At 46.2% G+C, this 19,264-nt stretch overlaps 1 protein-coding gene across 2 annotated transcripts in view; it reads left to right on the top strand.

The window, feature by feature from the left end:
* Positions 1 to 19,264, top strand: part of tdp1 (tyrosyl-DNA phosphodiesterase 1) — a 143,160-nt gene that overhangs the window by 18,806 nt on the left and 105,090 nt on the right. For both annotated transcript variants that reach the window (XM_068038250.1, XM_068038249.1), the window contains exons 5-7: positions 5,085 to 5,181; positions 14,769 to 14,803; positions 18,520 to 18,612. In XM_068038250.1, coding sequence (XP_067894351.1) covers positions 5,085 to 5,181; positions 14,769 to 14,803; positions 18,520 to 18,612 — 225 coding nt within the window. The remainder of the gene's footprint in view (positions 1 to 5,084; positions 5,182 to 14,768; positions 14,804 to 18,519; positions 18,613 to 19,264) is intronic.

The raw sequence follows: 19,264 nt of genomic DNA, 5'->3' as shown, positions 1-19,264 counted from the left end.
GAAAATGGTTGGGCCCAGGACACTGCCCTGAGGAACTCCTGCAGTGATGTCCTGGGGCTTAGATGATTGACCTCCAACAACCACAACCATCTTCCTTTGGACTAGGTATGACTCCAACCAGTGGATAGTTTTCCCCCTGATTCCCATTGACTTAAATTTTACAAGTGCTCCTTGATGCCATACTCAGCCAAATGCTGCTTCCCCTCTGGAATTCAGCTCTTTTGTCCATGTTTGGACCAAGGCTATAATGAGGTCAGGAGCTGAGTGGCCCTGGCGGAACTTTACAACAGTGACTACACTTCAAACTTATGTTATTGGTTTTAAAGTGCTTTGGGACATCCTGAGGTAGTGAAAGGTGCTATATAAATTTAAGTCTTGTCTTAAATCTTCCAAATTTGCATCATGAATTCAGCCAGTTTCATTACAACTCTTGTCACAAGAACATAAGCGGAGCCCATCAAGCGTGGTGCACCATTCAGTAAGATCATGGCTCATCTCCTACCTCAACTCCACTATCCCACACTATCCCCATATCCCTCAACTCCACTATCCCACACTATCCCCATATCCCTCAACTCCACTTTCCCACGCTATCCCCATATCCCTCAACTCCACTTTCCCACGCTATCCCCATATCCCTCAACTCCACTATCCCACACTATCCCCATATCCCTCAACTCCACTATCCCACACTATCCCCATATCCTTCAACTCCACTTTCCCACACTATCCCCATATCCCTCAACTCCACTTTCCCACACTATCCCCATATCCCTCAACTCCACTATCCCACACTATCCCCATATCCCTCAACTCCACTTTCCCACACTATCCCCATATCCCTCAACTCCACTTTCCCACGCTATCCCCATATCCCTCAACTCCACTATCCCACACTATCCCCATATCCCTCAACTCCACTTTCCCACACTATCCCCATATCCCTCAACTCCACTTTCCCACACTATCCCCATATCCCTCAACTCCACTATCCCACACTATCCCCATATCCCTCAACTCCACTTTCCCACACTATCCCCATATCCCTCAACTCCACTTTCCCACACTATCCCCATATCCCTCAACTCCACTTTCCCACGCTATCCCCATATCCCTCAACTCCACTTTCCCACGCTATCCCCATATCCCTCAACTCCACTATCCCACACTATCCCCATATCCCTCAACTCCACTTTCCCACACTATCCCCATATCCCTCAACTCCACTTTCCCACACTATCCCCATATCCCTCAACTCCACTATCCCACACTATCCCCATATCCCTCAACTCCACTTTCCCACACTATCCCCATATCCCTCAACTCCACTTTCCCACGCTATCCCCATATCCCTCAACTCCACTTTCCCACGCTATCCCCATATCCCTCAACTCCACTTTCCCACACTATCCCCATTTCCCTCAACTCCACTTTCCCACACTATCCCCATATTCCTCAACTCCACTTTCCCACACTATCCCCATATCCCTCAACTCCACTTTCCCACACTATCCCCATATCCCTCAACTCCACTATCCCACACTATCCCCATATCCCTCAACTCCACTTTCCCACACTATCGCCATATCCCTCAACTCCACTTTCCCACGCTATCCCCATATCCCTCAACTCCACTATCCCACACTATCCCCATATTCCTCAACTCCACTTTCCCACACTATCCCCATATCCCTCAACTCCACTTTCCCACGCTATCACCATATTCCTCAACTCCACTTTCCCACACTATCCCCAAATCCCACAACTCCACTATCCCACACTATCCCCATATCCCTCAACTCCACTTTCCCACACTATCCCCATATCCCTCAACTCCACTATCCCACACTATCCCCATATCCCTCAACTCCACTATCCCACACTATCCCCATATCCCTCAACTCCACTATCCCACACTATCCCCATATCCCTCAACTCCACTTTCCCACGCTATCCCCATATCCCTCAACTCCACTATCCCACACTATCCCCATATCCCTCAACTCCACTTTCCCACACTATCCCCATATCCCTCAACTCCACTTTCCCACGCTATCCCCATATCCCTCAACTCCACTATCCCACACTATCCCCATATCCCTCAACTCCACTTTCCCACGCTATCCTCATCTCCCTCAACTCCACTTTCCCACGCTATCCCCATATCCCTCAACTCCACTTTCCCACGCGATCCTCATATCCCTCAACTCCACTTTCCCACACTATCCCTATATCCCTCAACTCCACTTTCCCACACTATCCTCATATCCCTCAACTCCACTTTCCCACACTATCCCCATATCCCTCAACTCCACTTTCCCACGCTATCCCCATATCCCTCAACTCCACTTTCCCACACTATCCCCATATCCCTCAACTCCACTTTCCCACACTATCCCCATATTCCTCAACTCCACTTTCCCACACTATCCCCACATCCCTCAACTCCACTTTCCCACGCTATCACCATATTCCTCAACTCCACTATCCCACACTATCACCATATTCCTCAACTCCACTTTCCCACGCTATCCCCATATCCCTCAACTCCACTTTCCCACGCTATCCTCATATCCCTCAACTCCACTTTCCCACACTATCCCCATATCCCTCAACTCCACTTTCCCACGCTATCACCATATTCCTCAACTCCACTATTCCACGCTATCCCCATATCCCTCAACTCCACTTTCCCTCACTATCCCCACATCCCTCAACTCCACTATCCCACACTATCCCACACTATCCCCATATCCCTCAACTCCACTATCCCACGCTATCCCCATATCCCTCAACTCCACTTTCCCACACTATCCCCACATCCCTCAACTCCACTATCCCACACTATCACCATATTCCTCAACTCCACTTTCCCACGCTATCCCCATATCCCTCAACTCCACTTTCCCACGCTATCCCCACATCCCTCAACTCCACTTTCCCACACTATCCCCATATCCCTCAACTCCACTTTCCCACGCTATCCTCATATCCCTCAACTCCACTTTCCCACACTATCCCCATATCCCTCAACTCCACTTTCCCACGCTATCACCATATTCCTCAACTCCACTATCCCATGCTATCCCCATATCCCTCAACTCCACTTTCCCTCACTATCCCCACATCCCTCAACTCCACTATCCCACACTATCCCACACTATCCCCATATCCCTCAACTCCACTATCCCACGCTATCCCCATATCCCTCAACTCCACTTTCCCACACTATCCCCACATCCCTCAACTCCACTTTCCCACGCTATCCCCACATCCCTCAACTCCACTTTCCCACGCTATCCCCATATCCCTCAACTCCACTTTCCCACACTATCCCCATATCCCTCAACTCCACTTTCCCACGCTATCCCCATATCCCTCAACTCCACTTTCCCACACTATCACCATATTCCTCAACTCCACTTTCCCACACTATCCCCACATCCCTCAACTCCACTTTCCCACACTATCCCCATATCCCTCAACTCCACTTTCCCACACTATCCCCACATCCCTCAACTCTACTATCCCACACTATCCCCATATCCCTCAACTCCACTTTCCCACGCTATCCCCATATTCCTCAACTCCACTTTCCCACACTATCCCCACATCCCTCAACTCTACTATCCCACACTATCCCCATATCCCTCAACTCCACTTTCCCACGCTATCCCCATATCTCTCAACTCCACTATCCCACACTATCCCCATATCCCTCAACTCCACTTTCCCACACTGTCACCATATTCCTCAACTCCACTTTCCCACACTATCCCCACATCCCTCAACTCCACTATCCCACACTATCCCCACATCCCTCAACTCCACTATCCCACACTATCCCCATATTCCTCAACTCCACTATCCCACACTGTCACCATATTCCTCAACTCCACTTTCCCACACTATCCCCACATCCCTCAACTCCACTATCCCACACTATCCCCACATCCCTCAACTCCACTATCCCACACTATCCCCATATTCCTCAACTCCACTATCCCACACTGTCACCATATTCCTCAACTCCACTATCCCACACTATCCCCACATCCCTCAACTCCACTATCCCACACTATCACCATATTCCTCAACTCCACTTTCCCACACTATCCCCATATTCCTCAACTCCACTTTCCCACACTATCCCCACATCCCTCAACTCCACTATCCCACACTATCCCCATATTCCTCAACTCCACTATCCCACACTATCACCATATTCCTCAACTCCACTTTCCCACACTATCCCCACATCCCTCAACTCCACTATCCCACACTATCCCCACATCCCTCAACGCCACTATCCCACACTATCCCCACATCCCTCAACTCCACTATCCCACACTATCCCACACTATCCCCATATTCCTCAATTCCCTTAGTACCCACAAATCTACCGATTACTGTCTTGCACATCCTCAATGACTGAGCATTCAGAACTCTCTGGGGTGGAGAATTCCAAAGAATTCACAATTCTTTGAAAAAGGAATTTCTGCTCATCTCAGTCCAAAATGGGCAAACCCTTATTTTGAGACCAGAGGGTGGTAGGGCTGTGGAATTCCCTGCCTGAAAGGGTAGTTGACGCAGAATCCCTCAGCTCATTCAAAAGGAGTCTGGATATGCACCTCAAGTGCCGTAATCCGCAGGGCTATGGACCAAATGATGGAAGGTGGGATTAGAACAGTTGGATTGTTTTTCGGCCGGCACAGACATGATGGGCCAAGTGGCCTCTTTCTGTGCCTTAAACTTTCTATGATTCTATGACAGATACAAGGTATTTGTTTAATGTCTCTGCCAGTTCCTTATTAACCTGAGATGGCAGATGGGGCCTCGGTTCAACATCTCATCCAAAAGACAGCACCTCTGACAATGCAGCACTCCATCAGTTCTACACTAGGAGTGTCAGCCGAGACTTTTGTGCTCCAGTCTCTGGAGTGGGACTTGTACCCACAACCTGCTGGTTCAGAGGCGAGAGGGCACGATTCAATGAGCCACGGCTGACACTGTGGAAGAGTAAAATGTCTTAACGTAGGAAAACCCAATTCATCAATTTTCACTCTTCAATTGCTGAATTTCAGGACAAAACCCTTACTGATCGTTCATGGTGAGCAGCGCCAGTCCAAAGCAGCTCTGCACGAGGATGCACATCCATATCCCAATGTACGCCTCTGCCAGGTAAGGACGAAGCTGAATGTACAATAGGTCAGGCAACTCATTACGCTCTAGATTTTAGTATATACTCTATAGGGTAAGGTCAGGGAGTCCTCTGCTTCCTATAGTGTAGTATATACTCTATAGGGTAAGGTCAGGGAGTCCTCTGCTTCCTGTAGTGTAGTATATACTATATAGGGTAAGGTCAGGGAGTCCTCTGCTTCCTATAGTGTAGTACATACTCTATAGGGTAAGGTCAGGGAGTCCTCCACTTCCTATAGTGTAGTATATACTATATAGGGTAAGGTCAGGGAGTCCGCTTCCTATAGTGTAGTACATACTCTATATGGTAAGGTCAGGGAGTCCTCCGCTTCCATTAGTGTAGTATATACTATATAGGGTAAGGTCAGGGAGTCCTCTGCTTCCCATAGTGTAGTACATACTCTATAGGGTAAGGTCAGGGAGTCCTCTGCTTCCTATAGTGTAGTACATACTCTATAGGGTAAGGTCAGGGAGTCCTCCACTTCCTATAGTGTAGTATATACTATATAGGGTAAGGTCAGGGAGACCTCTGCTTCCTATAGTGTAGTATATACTATACAGGGTAAGGTCAGGGAGTCCTCCGCTTCCTATAGTGTCATATATACTATATAGGGTAAGGTCAGGGAGTCCTCCACTTCCTATAGTGTAATATATACTATATAGGGTAAGGTCAGGGAGTCCTCCGCTTCCTATAGTGTAGTACATACTCTGTAGGGTAAGGTCAGGGAGTCTTCCGCTTCCAGTAGTGTAGTATATACTCTATAGGGTAAGGTCAGGGAGTCCTCCGCTTCCTATAGTGTAGTACATACTGTATAGGGTAAGGTCAGGGAGAGCTTCGCTTCCTATAGTGTAGTATCTACTCTATAGGGTAAGGTCAGGGAGTCTTCTGTTTCTATAGTGTAGTATATACTATATAGGGTAAGGTCAGGGAGTCTTCTGTTTCCTATAGTGTAGTATATACTATATAGGGTAAGGTCAGGGAGTCTTCTGTTTCCTATAGTGTAGTAGATACTATATAGGATAATGTCAGGGAGTCCTCCACTTCCTCTAGTGTAGTATATAACTCTATAGGGTAAGGTCAGGGAGTCCTCCGCTTCCTATAGTGTAGTACATACTCTATATGGTAAGGTCAGGGAGTCCTCCGCTTCCAGTAGTGTAGTATATACTCTATAGGGTAAGGTCAGGGAGTCCTCCGCTTCCTATAATTTAGTATCTACTCTATAGGGTAAGGTCAGGGAGTCCTTTGCTTCCTATAGTTTAGTATATACTCTATAGGGTAAGGTCAGGGAGTCCTCCGCTTCCTATCGTGTAGTACATACTCTATAGGGTAAGGTCAGGGAGAGCTTCGCTTCCTATAGTGTAGTATATACTCTATAGGGTAAGGTCAGGGAGTCCTCCGCTTCCGATAGTGTAGTATATACTATATAGGGTAAGGTCAGGGAGTCCTCCGCTTCCTATAGTTTAGTATATACTCTATAGGGTAAGGTCAGGGAGTCCTCCGCTTCCTCTAGTGTAGTACATACTCTATAGGGTAAGGTCAGGGAGAGCTTCGCTTCCTATAGTGTGGTATCTACTCTATAGGGTAAGGTCAGGGAGTCCTTTGCTTCCTATAGTTTAGTATATACTCTATAGGGTAAGGTCAGGGAGTCCTCCGCTTCCTATAGTGTAGTACATACTGTATAGGGAAAGGTCAGGGAGAGCTTCGCTTCCTATAGTGTAGTATCTACTCTATAGGGTAAGGTCAGGGAGTCTTCTGTTTCTATAGTGTAGTATATACTATATAGGGTAAGGTCAGGGAGTCTTCTGTTTCCTATAGTGTAGTATATACTATATAGGGTAAGGTCAGGGAGTCTTCTGTTTCCTATAGTGTAGTAGATACTATATAGGGTAATGTCAGGGAGTCCTCCACTTCCTCTAGTGTAGTATATAACTCTATAGGGTAAGGTCAGGGAGTCCTCCGCTTCCTATAGTGTAGTACATACTCTATATGGTAAGGTCAGGGAGTCCTCCGCTTCCAGTAGTGTAGTATATACTCTATAGGGTAAGGTCAGGGAGTCCTCCGCTTCCTATAATTTAGTATCTACTCTATAGGGTAAGGTCAGGGAGTCCTTTGCTTCCTATAGTTTAGTATATACTCTATAGGGTAAGGTCAGGGAGTCCTCCGCTTCCTATCGTGTAGTACATACTCTATAGGGTAAGGTCAGGGAGAGCTTCGCTTCCTATAGTGTAGTATATACTCTATAGGGTAAGGTCAGGGAGTCCTCCGCTTCCGATAGTGTAGTATATACTATATAGGGTAAGGTCAGGGAGTCCTCCGCTTCCTATAGTTTAGTATATACTCTATAGGGTAAGGTCAGGGAGTCCTCCGCTTCCTCTAGTGTAGTACATACTCTATAGGGTAAGGTCAGGGAGAGCTTCGCTTCCTATAGTGTGGTATCTACTCTATAGGGTAAGGTCAGGGAGTCCTTTGCTTCCTATAGTTTAGTATATACTCTATAGGGTAAGGTCAGGGAGTCCTCCGCTTCCTATCGTGTAGTACATACTCTATAGGGTAATGTCAGGGAGAGCTTCGCTTCCTATAGTGTAGTATCTACTCTATAGGGTAAGGTCAGGGAGTCCTTTGCTTCCTATAGTTTAGTATATACTGTACAGAATGCGATCAGTGCAAATACTTGCATTTATATAGTACCTTTAATCTGGTAAAACATCTCCAGGTGCTTCACAGGAGTGCTATCAAACAATTTGTTACCAAGCCGCATAACAAGATATTAGGGCACATGACGAAAAGTTTGGCCAAAGAAGTAGGTCTAGGGAGCATCTTAGAGTCAAAGAGAGATACAGCACTGAAACAGGCCCTTCGGCCCACCGAGTCTGTGCCGACCAACAACCACCCATTTATACTAATCCTACATTAATTCCATATTCCTATCACATCCCCTCAATTCTCCTACCACCTATTTACACTCAGGGCAATTTACAATGACCAATTTGCCTATCAACCTGCAAGTCTTTGACTGTGGGAGCAAACCGGAGCACCCGGCGGAAAGCCACACGATCACAGGAAGAACTTGCAAACTCTGCACAGACAGTACTCAGAACCGAACCTGGGTTGCTGGAGCTGTGAGGCTGCGGTGCTAACCACTGTGCCGCCCCTAAGAAATCTTAAAGGTGAAAAACGAGGTAGAGAAGCAGAGAGGTGCAGGGATGTTATTCCAGGACTTATAGACTAGGCAACTGAAGGCACGGCCACCAATGGGGGAGCGATTAAAATCGGGGATGCTCAAGAGGCCAGAATTAGAGGAGCGCAGATATCTTGGAGGGTTGTGGGGCTGGAGGGGATTACAGAGATAGGGAGGGGAGAGGCCATGGAGGGATTTGAAAATAAGGATGAGAATTTTAAAATTGAGGCAATGCTGGTTCAGGAGCCAATGGAGGTCAGTGTGAGTTAGGATACCAGCAGTTGAACAATAAGTTCATAGCACCTCCAGTTAACCCCTTCAAACTGGTGAGAGGTTACAGTTTCAATAGTGATTACAACAGTCTTGTTAAGTAGTAATAACATTGCCCTTTAAACAATCCAACATGTAACACAATTGTGTTTGCACCAACACGACTGCTGTCGGCAGAGGGTGTTGTGTTCCATTTGCTTTATATTATGGCCTTATCCACTTGAGATGCTGATATATACCTGAACCCCATAAATCCCTCAGCTCTTGCACATCTTCCCACCTTCCTCCATTCACAGTATAATTATTGCTTTTCATCTTTAAACCCAACGTAGCACCTGAGGCTGATGCTGAATTCCTTCTGCCACTTCTGCCCATTCCACCATCGTATCACTGTCCCCTTGGGCTGTGTGAATTATTTGCTATTCCTTTTATTTTAATATTGTTGTCAAATTTGGACTCTCTCACTCTCTCTCTCTCACTCTCTCACTCACTCTCTCACTCTCTCACTCTCTCACTCTCTCTCTCACTCTCTCTCTCACTCTCTCTCTCACTCTCTCTCTCACTCTCTCTCTCACTCTCTCTCTCACTCTCTCTCTCACACTCTCTCTCACACTCTCTCTCACACTCTCTCTCACACTCTCTCTCACACTCTCTCTCACACTCTCTCTCACACTCTCTCTCACACTCTCTCTCACACTCTCTCTCTCTCTCTCTCTCTCACTCTGTCCCTATGTTTAAGCCATTGCTGTACACTGTGAACAGAAGTGCTCCCAGAATCAAACACGGTGAGACACCTCTACACACTTCTAACTACCCTGCAAAACTGCCCTTAATTCCTACTCATGGAAACATAGGAGGCCATGTGGCCCCTCAATTGTGTTCTGTCGTTCAGTGAGATAGTGTCGGATTTGCAGCCTGGCTCCATATTGTTGGTTAGCAAAAATCAATCAATCTCAGTTTTAAAATTGACAATTGATCCAGCATCAATTTGCCGTTTGTGGAAGAGAGTTCCAAACTTCTACCACCCTTTGCATGAAGAAATATTTCCCAATTTCACTCCTGAAAGGTCTGTCTCTAATTTTTAGACTATGCCCTCTAGTTCTAGACTCCCCAACCAATGGAAATTATTTCTCCCAATCTACCCTATCTGTTCTTCTTTCTAATCAGCTTTTATCCAATTTTTCAGCCTCCTCCTAATTTCATACTCCTTATCATCTACATTGGAACAGGCATGGACCATTCAACCTATTAGATTGTGGCTACTTTTTACCTGAACTCCATCCTTTGTTCCATATCCCCTGGTTCCGCTGACCCAACAAATATCTATCAATCTCCCTCCTAAATGACCTAACTCTCATTTTAAGCCGATTCTCTTGTTCTGGACTCCCTTACCAAACCAAGTTGTTTCTCAGTATCTATCCAATCAAATCCCTTCAGGATCACTCCTCAATCTTCTCAACTCAAGGGGATACAAAGCAGGTTTGTACAACCTGTCCTTTAAGCCTGGTTTAATTCTGGTGAATCTCTAATGTACTCCTTCCAAGGTCAATGTATCTATTCCTGAGGCACAAAGTGTAACACTCAATGCAGGACTGCAGGTGGGATCTCACCCAGGTTCCTCTTTTTATTCCAACCCCTTCAGAGTACTTGTGCAATAGCTTTTAGTCGTTTCTGTACATGAACAATTAAATCACTTTGCTCCTGCACAGTTCAAAGTCTTTCACTATTAACAAAATATTCCGATTTGTCTTCCTCAGATCCAACGTGGATGACCTCCCACTCCCCCCACAATGATCTCCATTTGCACCCGTTTTGTGCACTCACTTGACCCACCTTTCTCCCTTTGGAACTTCCTGCTTCCATCTACATGACTTGCTCTGCCTCCTAAGTGTCACCTGTAAACTTGGATATACAACTCTCTATTCCTTCATCCAAGTTACCAATGTACATGGTGAAAAGCCAAGTCCAGATCCCTGGAGAGAACCACTTGTTACATCTCACCAATCTCCATCTCCTATATCCTAACCAATTGTTCAGGGGATGTGGGCGTCGCTGGCTAGCCCAGCATTTGTCACCCGTCCTTAATTGCCCTTGAGAAGGTGGTGGTGAGCTGCCTTCTTGAAGCGTTGCAGTCCATGTGGGGTAGGTACATCCACAGTGCCGTTAGGAAGGGAGTTCCAGGATTTTGACCCAGCGACGGTGAAGGAACGGCGATATAGTTCCAAGTCAGGATGGTGTGTGACTTGGAGGGTATCTTGGACGTGGTGGTGTTCCCATGCATCTGCTGCCCTAGTTCTTCTAGGTGGCAGAGGTGCATCTTGTATATGGTACACACTGCTGCCACTGAGCGCTGGTGGTGGAGAGAGTGTCACAGGATTACTTCCAAACCAATGAGCTCTCGTTCTTTCTGATAATCTGTGGTGGGGGACTTCTTGGAATGTCTTCTGGATGTTCTCTGGAAGTCCATTTAGACCACATTCAATAAATTCTCCAATAGTCTGCTGTGTGGGACCTTGTCAAAGGCTTTCTGAAAATCCAGTTGTAGCACAGCCACTGCATCCCCCGATATCTGACACCCCCTCAAAGTACTCCTATCCATCAGCTATCAAACACCATCGTCCTTTCTGAATGTCTGTATATCTCCACGAGAGGGCACTGTTACCCACTTGTGAGTGCCACTGATTGGATGTCATGTTTATAGCGATGCCAATTGTTGCTGTGGTAACGTGGATTTACCCTCCGATGTATTCTTAATTGCAGAATCTGTTTTTGCATTTGAAGGTTGTAATTCAGTGAAACAAACAGAGTAGGGTTGCAGGCAATTGCAGCACTCTCCTGGCCAGCCTCTCACTTTGCATCCTCCACAAACTTGAACTCATCCAAAACTCTGCTGCCTGTATCCTAACTCTCAGCAAGTCCCATTTATCCAGGTGTCCTGTGCTTCCAAACTGACAACGCCTCAATTTTAAAATTCTCATCCTTCTGTTTAAAATCCCTCCATGGCCTCGTTCCCTCCCTATCTCTGTAATCTCCTCCAGCCCTACAGCCCTCTGAGATCTCTGATCACTCCAGCATTGGCAGTACCTTCAACTGTCTAGGCCCCAAGCTCTGGAATTCCCTCCCTAATTTGCTCTGCCTCTCCTCCTTTAAAATGCTTCTTAAAACCTACCTCTCCCCGGTCTTAATATCTCCTTATGTGGCTTGGTGTTGGAGTTTGTTTGATATGCATCTGTGAAGCACTTGAGATGTTTCACTACGTTGAAGGCACTGTGTAAATACTTGTTGTTTTATGGTATCAATAAGGAAACCTCACCATATTCTGGCATGTACAGGTGGAGGAATAGAGGACAACACCTGGGAATTAATACTGAGCCCATGTAAGGGCACTAATGCAGCCACAGCTGAAGTGGTGTTTCCAGTTCTGGTCACTGCACTACAGCAAGAATAACCTGACACTGGGGGAACGTGCATTAAAAGGACTGCCATACTGACAGGTCAAATTCATAGAATCATACAGCATCATTGCATTTTTGCTGGCTGTTTGTAAACATGATATAATTAGTCCAAATCTCTACTGCAGTCCAATTCTCCAAGCACTTACTTTATGGATTTTCAATCATATTTCTATGAAAATTAATCGCACAACACAGGAGGAGGCTATCTTTGAAAGATCTATCCAATTAGTCTTACAATTCCCTGCTCTCTTTCCCTAATGTGCTGCTGAATTTTCCCATCAAGTCTTTATCCAATTCCCTTTGCAAAATTACTTTTGAATCTGCTTCCAGCCCCCTTTCAGGCAGTGCATTCCTGATCACAACAACCCGCTGTGGGGGAAAAAAGTTCACCCCATTTCTTCCTTGGATTTTGTTTTGCCATTTCTCTTCAATCTGTGTCCTCTGGTACCTGAGTGATGAGGAGAAGTGCAGGGGTCCAGGCGTGTTACTGCAGTGAAGGGAAGGCTGAAGGCAACTAGTCTTCAATAGCGAAGACACTTCAGGACTTCGATAAGTTTAACCTTGGTGACATGTTTGCGATTGTCACAGACTCTAGAACCAACGGCTGTGGGCTCAAGTTTAAGAGAGAGAAAGTGCACAGGCGGTGTAGTTTTAACAACTGTATGCAGAGGATTGTACGCAGAAGGTGTAGCGGTAGACTGCCGAGGTGGACCATAGTGTGGAAAAATGTAAGGGACAGTTGGAAGGAGTGGGTGATTAAGTGTCCTTAGTATTTGAAACCGATTGAATGGACTGCAGGTATTGTCTGACCCTGTGCACTTTGATGTATCCTGGTGTGTGGAACGTTCTGGAAAATTTCTCCTTCACTGGTCTTCAAACCACCACTGGAATCACTCCGTTGCTTACTCAGGGTATTGTGTCTCCAACATGAAGGCTTGGTGGAGCACACAGCATTAGAGAATTTTGTAGAACATGGGCTTCACACCAGCCAGTGAAAAGTACTGATTTCTGTGTTAGTTTCTACTGGTGTAGCTTTTAACTGAGTAATGGGAGGGAAGATTCCTTCTTGTCACGTGTCAGTTACATCTTAAAGTATAATCCCCTCTCTCCTTAAGTATTCACTACATCTTGAGAATAGCAGGAAGATCCTCTCTGATCAGTATTTCCAAAAAAAATTATAACTATGTTTACAATCTCTTTCTCCCAACATCGCACTGTCCGCTCCTCCCTGCTCTCCAGAGTCGGTGACTGTTTCGCTGATTTTTGCTGGTTCCTGATCTGCATGTTGGATATTAGTGCAAAGAGCAAAATCCTGCAAAGTGCTTTTGCAACCTAGAAGTGAAGGTTCTTTTGCTTTTGCAGTTGGCATTGCTGTTTCGATCTGCAGCCGCCACTTAAAATGCTTTCTAATCGCTGCTGTGTAGTTGCCCATTGATAGCGAGTGCAACTGTTCTGATGGGCATGGGGGGGGGGGGGGGTGGGGGGGGGGGGGAGTGGTGCTGAGGTTCCCACAAGGTGTTAATCTCTCATCTGTCAGAGCTGCGTCATTGGTTCTACCTCTCCATGGGCCTATGATTGTGTCCCTTTCCCTTCCCCCAATATCAGCCTCTCCAGCCACCTGGCCAAGTGTGATGGCTGTGATTTTCTGCCTGTTCTGCTAACTGAGGCTTCGCGTGACCGTCTCCAGTGGCCACCAGCAGGTGTTAACAGCATTCCCGCTGTCAATCACCGCCTCCATATACCAGTGAGGAACTCCCCCACGTGCCTGCCACCAGTTTCAATGCAGTAAGCGCTGGGCGCTGATCTCTCATGTTGGCACTGTGTGGAACTCAGTGCCACAAGCAGGATGCCAGCACATGTAGAGGAAGAACTTGTGTTTAATATAGTGACGTTCATGACCTCAGGGCCTTTCCTTTTGAAGTGTAGTTGCTGCTGTAATGTGGGGAACTGTGGCAGCCAATTTTGCACACGGCAAGATCCCACAAGCAGCCCTGTAACAAACGATCGGATAATCTGTTTTAGAACATAGAACAGTACAGCACAGTACAGGCCCTTTGGCCCACGATGTTGTGCCGAACCTTTAACCTACTCTAAGATCAAACTAACTACCTACTCTTCATTCTACTATCATCCATGTACCTATCCAAGAGTTGCTTAAATGCCCCTAATGTATCTGCTTCTACTACCACCGCTGGCAGCGCATTCCACGCACCCACCACTCTCTGTGTAAAGAACCTACCTCTGACATCTCACCGAAACCTTCCTCCAATCACCTTAAAATTATGCCCCCTGGTGATAGCCCTTTCCACCCTTGGAAAAAGTCTCTGACAATCCACTCTATCTATGCCTCTCATCATCTTGTACCCCTCTATCAAGTCACCTCTCATCCTTCTTCGCTCCAATGAGAAAAGCCCTAGCTCCCTCAACCTTTCTTCGTAGGACATGCCCTCCAGTCCAGGCAGCATCCTGTTCATTGCGAGGTCACGCTCGAGAATCTTCTGAGCAAATGATCCCAAACAGGAAGTGTAAAATCTTGGTTAAAATAATATTTTTGACATTGATCTGATGCCTATCTTTTGTATAATGGTGCTAAGGTTGCTGTGTTGTACTTTGTTTATTAATAATTTGATAAATGTGAAAAGGAGACTATTTTTAATGTTTCCAGGCCAAGTTGGAGATTTTTTATGGGACACACCATACGTAAGTAGATGGCTTTTGTTTATAAAGATAATACAAAATGACAGAGTAATAGCATAGTGGTGTGACTTAACTTATCAAAGGTCTCTCTCATGTGGTGGATGTCTGATCATACAGTGGGCAGCAAGAATTGGTGCCTTCCACTGTGAAGAGCATAGAAATAGGAGTAGGAGTAGGCCGCACAGATCCTCAGGCCTCTCCGCCATTCAGTATGATCATGGCTGACTCTCTACCTCCACTCTCCTACCCTATTCCACGATTCCCTTAGTGTCCAAAAAGTCTGCTGATCTCAGCTTTGAATATACTCAGTGACTGAGATTCCACTGCCCTCTGGGGTAGAGAATTCCAAAGATTCACAACCCTCTGAGTGAAGAAATTTCTCCTCATCTCAGTCCTGAATGGCCCGACCCCTTATCCTGAGACTGTTGCCCCCGAGTTCTAGATTTTGCAGCCGGGGGAAACAGTCTCTCAGCATCTACCCTGTCGAGTTCTTAGAGAATGTTATGCATTCCACTGAGATCATCTCTCGGAGAGTATAGGCCCACTCCACGCCGTAATTACCACGGTCCCCGTCCCCACCCCCACCCAAAATAGTCGCCATTCACAAAAGGGAGGGAAATTCACATTGTCTTCACAACAAATGGTGAAAACCTGCAGTGAAGTCCTGAGTAACACAATCCATAGAGTTATTTAGAGACCTTTAGGAGTCTGTGATTTTAAGAGGGACTGTATGTTTTCCTGGATAGATGAGCAAAAACCTTCATTTCACCTTGCAATCCGACTGCAACTTACATTTACATAGCACCTTTAATGTAACAAAACGCTTCACTGTCAAACAGAATTTGACATCGAGCCACGTAAGGGGATATTGGGGCAGGTGACAAAAAGGCTCGGTCAAAGAGGGAGATTTTAAGGAGCTCTGCAATGGAGGAAAGAGAGGTTTAAGGAGGGAATTCGAGAGCTTGGGGCCTAAGCAGCTGCAGAAATGAACACCAGTGGCAGAGAGATGAAAATTGGGGATGTGCAAGAGGCCAGAATTGGAGGAGTGCAGAGATTGCAGAGGGTTTGATGCTGGAGGAGGTTATGGAAATAGGGAGGGGCAAAGAATTTGAAAAAGAAAGATGATAATTTGGAAATTGAAACGTTGATGGACCAGGAGCCAATGTAAGACAGAGAGCACGGGGGTGATGGGTGTAAGTGAGTGCAAGTTAAGAGACAGGCAGCAGAGTTTTTGGCTGGACTCCAGTTTATGAAAGGCCGAAGATGGGAAAGGTTGAAATCTAGATCAAGTCTTGTGAGGTTCAAACCCCATCAAACATCTCCAACACCCATTCCTCCTTTCTCAGGATTGTGATACTATTGGAGTGCTATCAAGCTAAAGTTGGCGTATGTTTTTTTCCACTAGCTTCAATGAATGTATTTGTTTTGGTTTTTGGTTGGGATGGAGGGAATGGAGAAAGCAATCTGCATTCACCACTTCCCCATCCCCTTCCTGTAGAGTTACTGAAAGCAGATTCTACAGACTGTTTTAAGATCGAGTGTACCATTGCCACAGATCCATTCCCCAGATGTTGAGTGTTTGCAGACAGACAGACATGTAGTAATGGGAGGACCAGAGACAGCAATGGACAGTGCCAGTGAGATCAGGAGCCATTTGCTGGTGAAGATGCTGTGTGCGGTGCTACTGTTATATTTCATGCACTGGTACATGCTTTGAAAGAAAAGAAAGACTTGCATTTCTGTAGCGCCCTTCATGACCTCTGGATGTCCCAAAGCGCTTTACAGCCAGTTAAGTACTTTTTTGAAGTTTAGTCACTGTTGTAACGTAGGAAATGTAGCAGTCAATTTGCGCACAGCAAGCTCCCACACACAGGAATGTGATGATGATCGGATGATCTGTTTTTGTGATGTTGATTGAGGGATGAATATTGGCCAGGACACTGGGGAGAACTCCCCCTGCTCTCCTTTGAAATAGCACCATGTCTTTTACATCATAGAACCATAGAAACGTTACGGCACAGAAGGAGGCCATTCAGCCCATTGTGTCTGCGCCAGTTTAAAAAAAGAACAGCCACCCAATCTAATCCCACCTTTCAGCACCTGGTCCGTAGCCTTGCAGGTTAAAGCACTTCAGATGCAGGTCCAGGAACCTTTTAAATGAGTTGTCAGCCTGGAAGGGCAGACGGGGCCTCGGTTTAACGTCTCATTTGAAAGAAGGCAACTCTGACAGTGCAGCACTCCCTCAGTATTACGCTGGAAATGTTAGTAAAAACAATGGTGAGCAGGTACTACAGAGCTATACTGCTGGCTGTCTGACCATGGAAAGGTGTTCCATCCAAATGTTGATTACACTTTTAACATTGGGAACACTCGTCTGCTCTCTAACATTAAAAAGTATGAAAATAAAAGTTTTTGTGAGATTCAGTCCTAGTTACAATGCTGCTGGTGTAATGCTTCCCTCCACCCCCAGTGGTCATCTCATACCACTTGCCACAACTTGCTTAAAGCATTTATTGCCCTTGAGAAGGTGGTGGTGAGCTGCCGCCTTGAACCGCTGCAGTCCTTGCGGTGTAGGTACACCCACAGTGCTGTTAGGAAGGGAGTTCCAGGATTTCAACCCAGCGATAATGAAGGAACAGCGATATAGTTCCAAGACAGGATGGTGTGGGGCTTGGAGGGGAACTTGCAGGTGGAGGTGTTCCCATGCGCCTGCTGCCCTTGTTTTTCTAAGTGGTAGAGTTTGTGGGTTTGGAAGGTGCTGTCGAAGGAGCCTTGGTGAGTTACTGCAGTGCATCTTGTAGATGGTACACACTGCTGCCATTGTGTGTCGGAGGTGGAGGGAGTGAATGTTTTGTTAATGATCCTACTATAAGGGGTCAGAGATGTTTTGGTATGTAAAAGGCAATGTGAGATGCAGGTTGCATGCAGTTATTTTGCTGTCTTGACACAGCTATTAATCCATTGAGTAGTTAATGGTTCTGTTGAAATAACAGACTGTGTAATTTCATGTGAGAACATTAAGCATTGGCAAAAGAGTGTGCTATGTGTTTGAAATTTGAAGTGGTCCTTTTCTAACTTGATTAAGATACATTCAGAATGCAGGCATCAGTTTGGATAATCTGAACTGTGAGAAATCCTGAAAAAGCAATGACAGGGTTTGCTGAAAGGAGCTATCTGGAATAGACGACTTTACTGCTGCAGGTGATGCTCTGTTCGTGCCTTATCATGAATGTAGAATTGCGTCGGATTTACAACACAGAAACAGGCCATTTGGTCAGTGTAATTGTTCATGTTGCACATGAGCCTCCTCCCAGTCTACATCAATCAATCCTTCTATTCTTTTCTCCCTCGTGTTTATCTAGCTTCCCCTTAAGTACATCTATGCTATTCGCCTCAACTACTCCTTGTGGTAGCAAGTTCCATATTCTCACCACTCTCTGGATGAAGATGTTTCTCCTGAATTCCCAATTGGATTTATCGTTGACTAACTTATATTTATGGCCCCTAGTTCTGCCAAAAATGGAAACATCTTCTCTACGTCCATCCTATCAAAATCCCTTTTTAATTTTAAAACTTCTTGGCAGGTCACCCTTCAGCCTTCCACTTCAACGTAAACTCTCGTCGTTAACCGAGCAAAAATTGACGTCGTCACTTTATCGCAACACCAACATTTTGTACATCGTTTTTTTCTTCTCTGCTCAACTCTCTCTCCTCTGCAGGAAAATGATGTTACTTCTGTACGAAGAAGGTTTTCGAGTTGTGATCCACACGTCGAACTTGATCCATGATGACTGGCATCAAAAAACACAAGGGTAAGACTGGCACTGCCAATCCCTTCAAGGACTACTGTTGGCGCTTACGGCACGCAAAGAGGCCACTTGGCCCATCGTGCACACAGGTGGATGAAAATTGAGTTCCAACACACTTCCTTCATCAAATCGGACGGGGGGGGGGTGTGAGGTGGATGAAAATTTCATCCACCTCACCCCCCTTCCGATTTGATGAAGGAAGTGTGTTGGAACTCAATTCAGTGCATTCTTGTCCCACTGCACTGTCCAGCTGTGGCTCAGTGGGTAGCGTGCTTGTCTCCGAGTCAGAAGGTTGTGGGTTCGAACCCCAGTCCAGAGACTTGAACCTATAATCCAGGCTGATGCTCTCAGTGCCCAGAACTGAGAGAGCAAAGCTTGGGTATAATTTGCTGCGACTGTGCCAATCCCTACAGTGCCCACAAATACTGAACTAGGGTTATGGAACCTATCTGCCACCCTTGCGTGCAACCTTGATTTGTCACGCCTGGATACACAGAGCTGACAAAGGATTGTGAGGGCGTGAGAGATTTATTGCAGTACCGCTCACAATTATGACTGCCGCATTGTGGTACTCCAGTGCAGTACTGAGGGAGTGCCGCACAGTCAGAGGTGCCATCCTTCAGGTGGGACATTAAACCGAGGCCCTGTCTGCCCC

This window comes from Heterodontus francisci, chromosome 9 (genome assembly GCF_036365525.1).
Source record: "Heterodontus francisci isolate sHetFra1 chromosome 9, sHetFra1.hap1, whole genome shotgun sequence".
NCBI classification, from domain to species: Eukaryota; Metazoa; Chordata; class Chondrichthyes; order Heterodontiformes; family Heterodontidae; genus Heterodontus; species Heterodontus francisci.
Note: the sequence above shows the minus strand (reverse complement) of the source record. Positions and strands in the feature narration are given on the sequence as shown.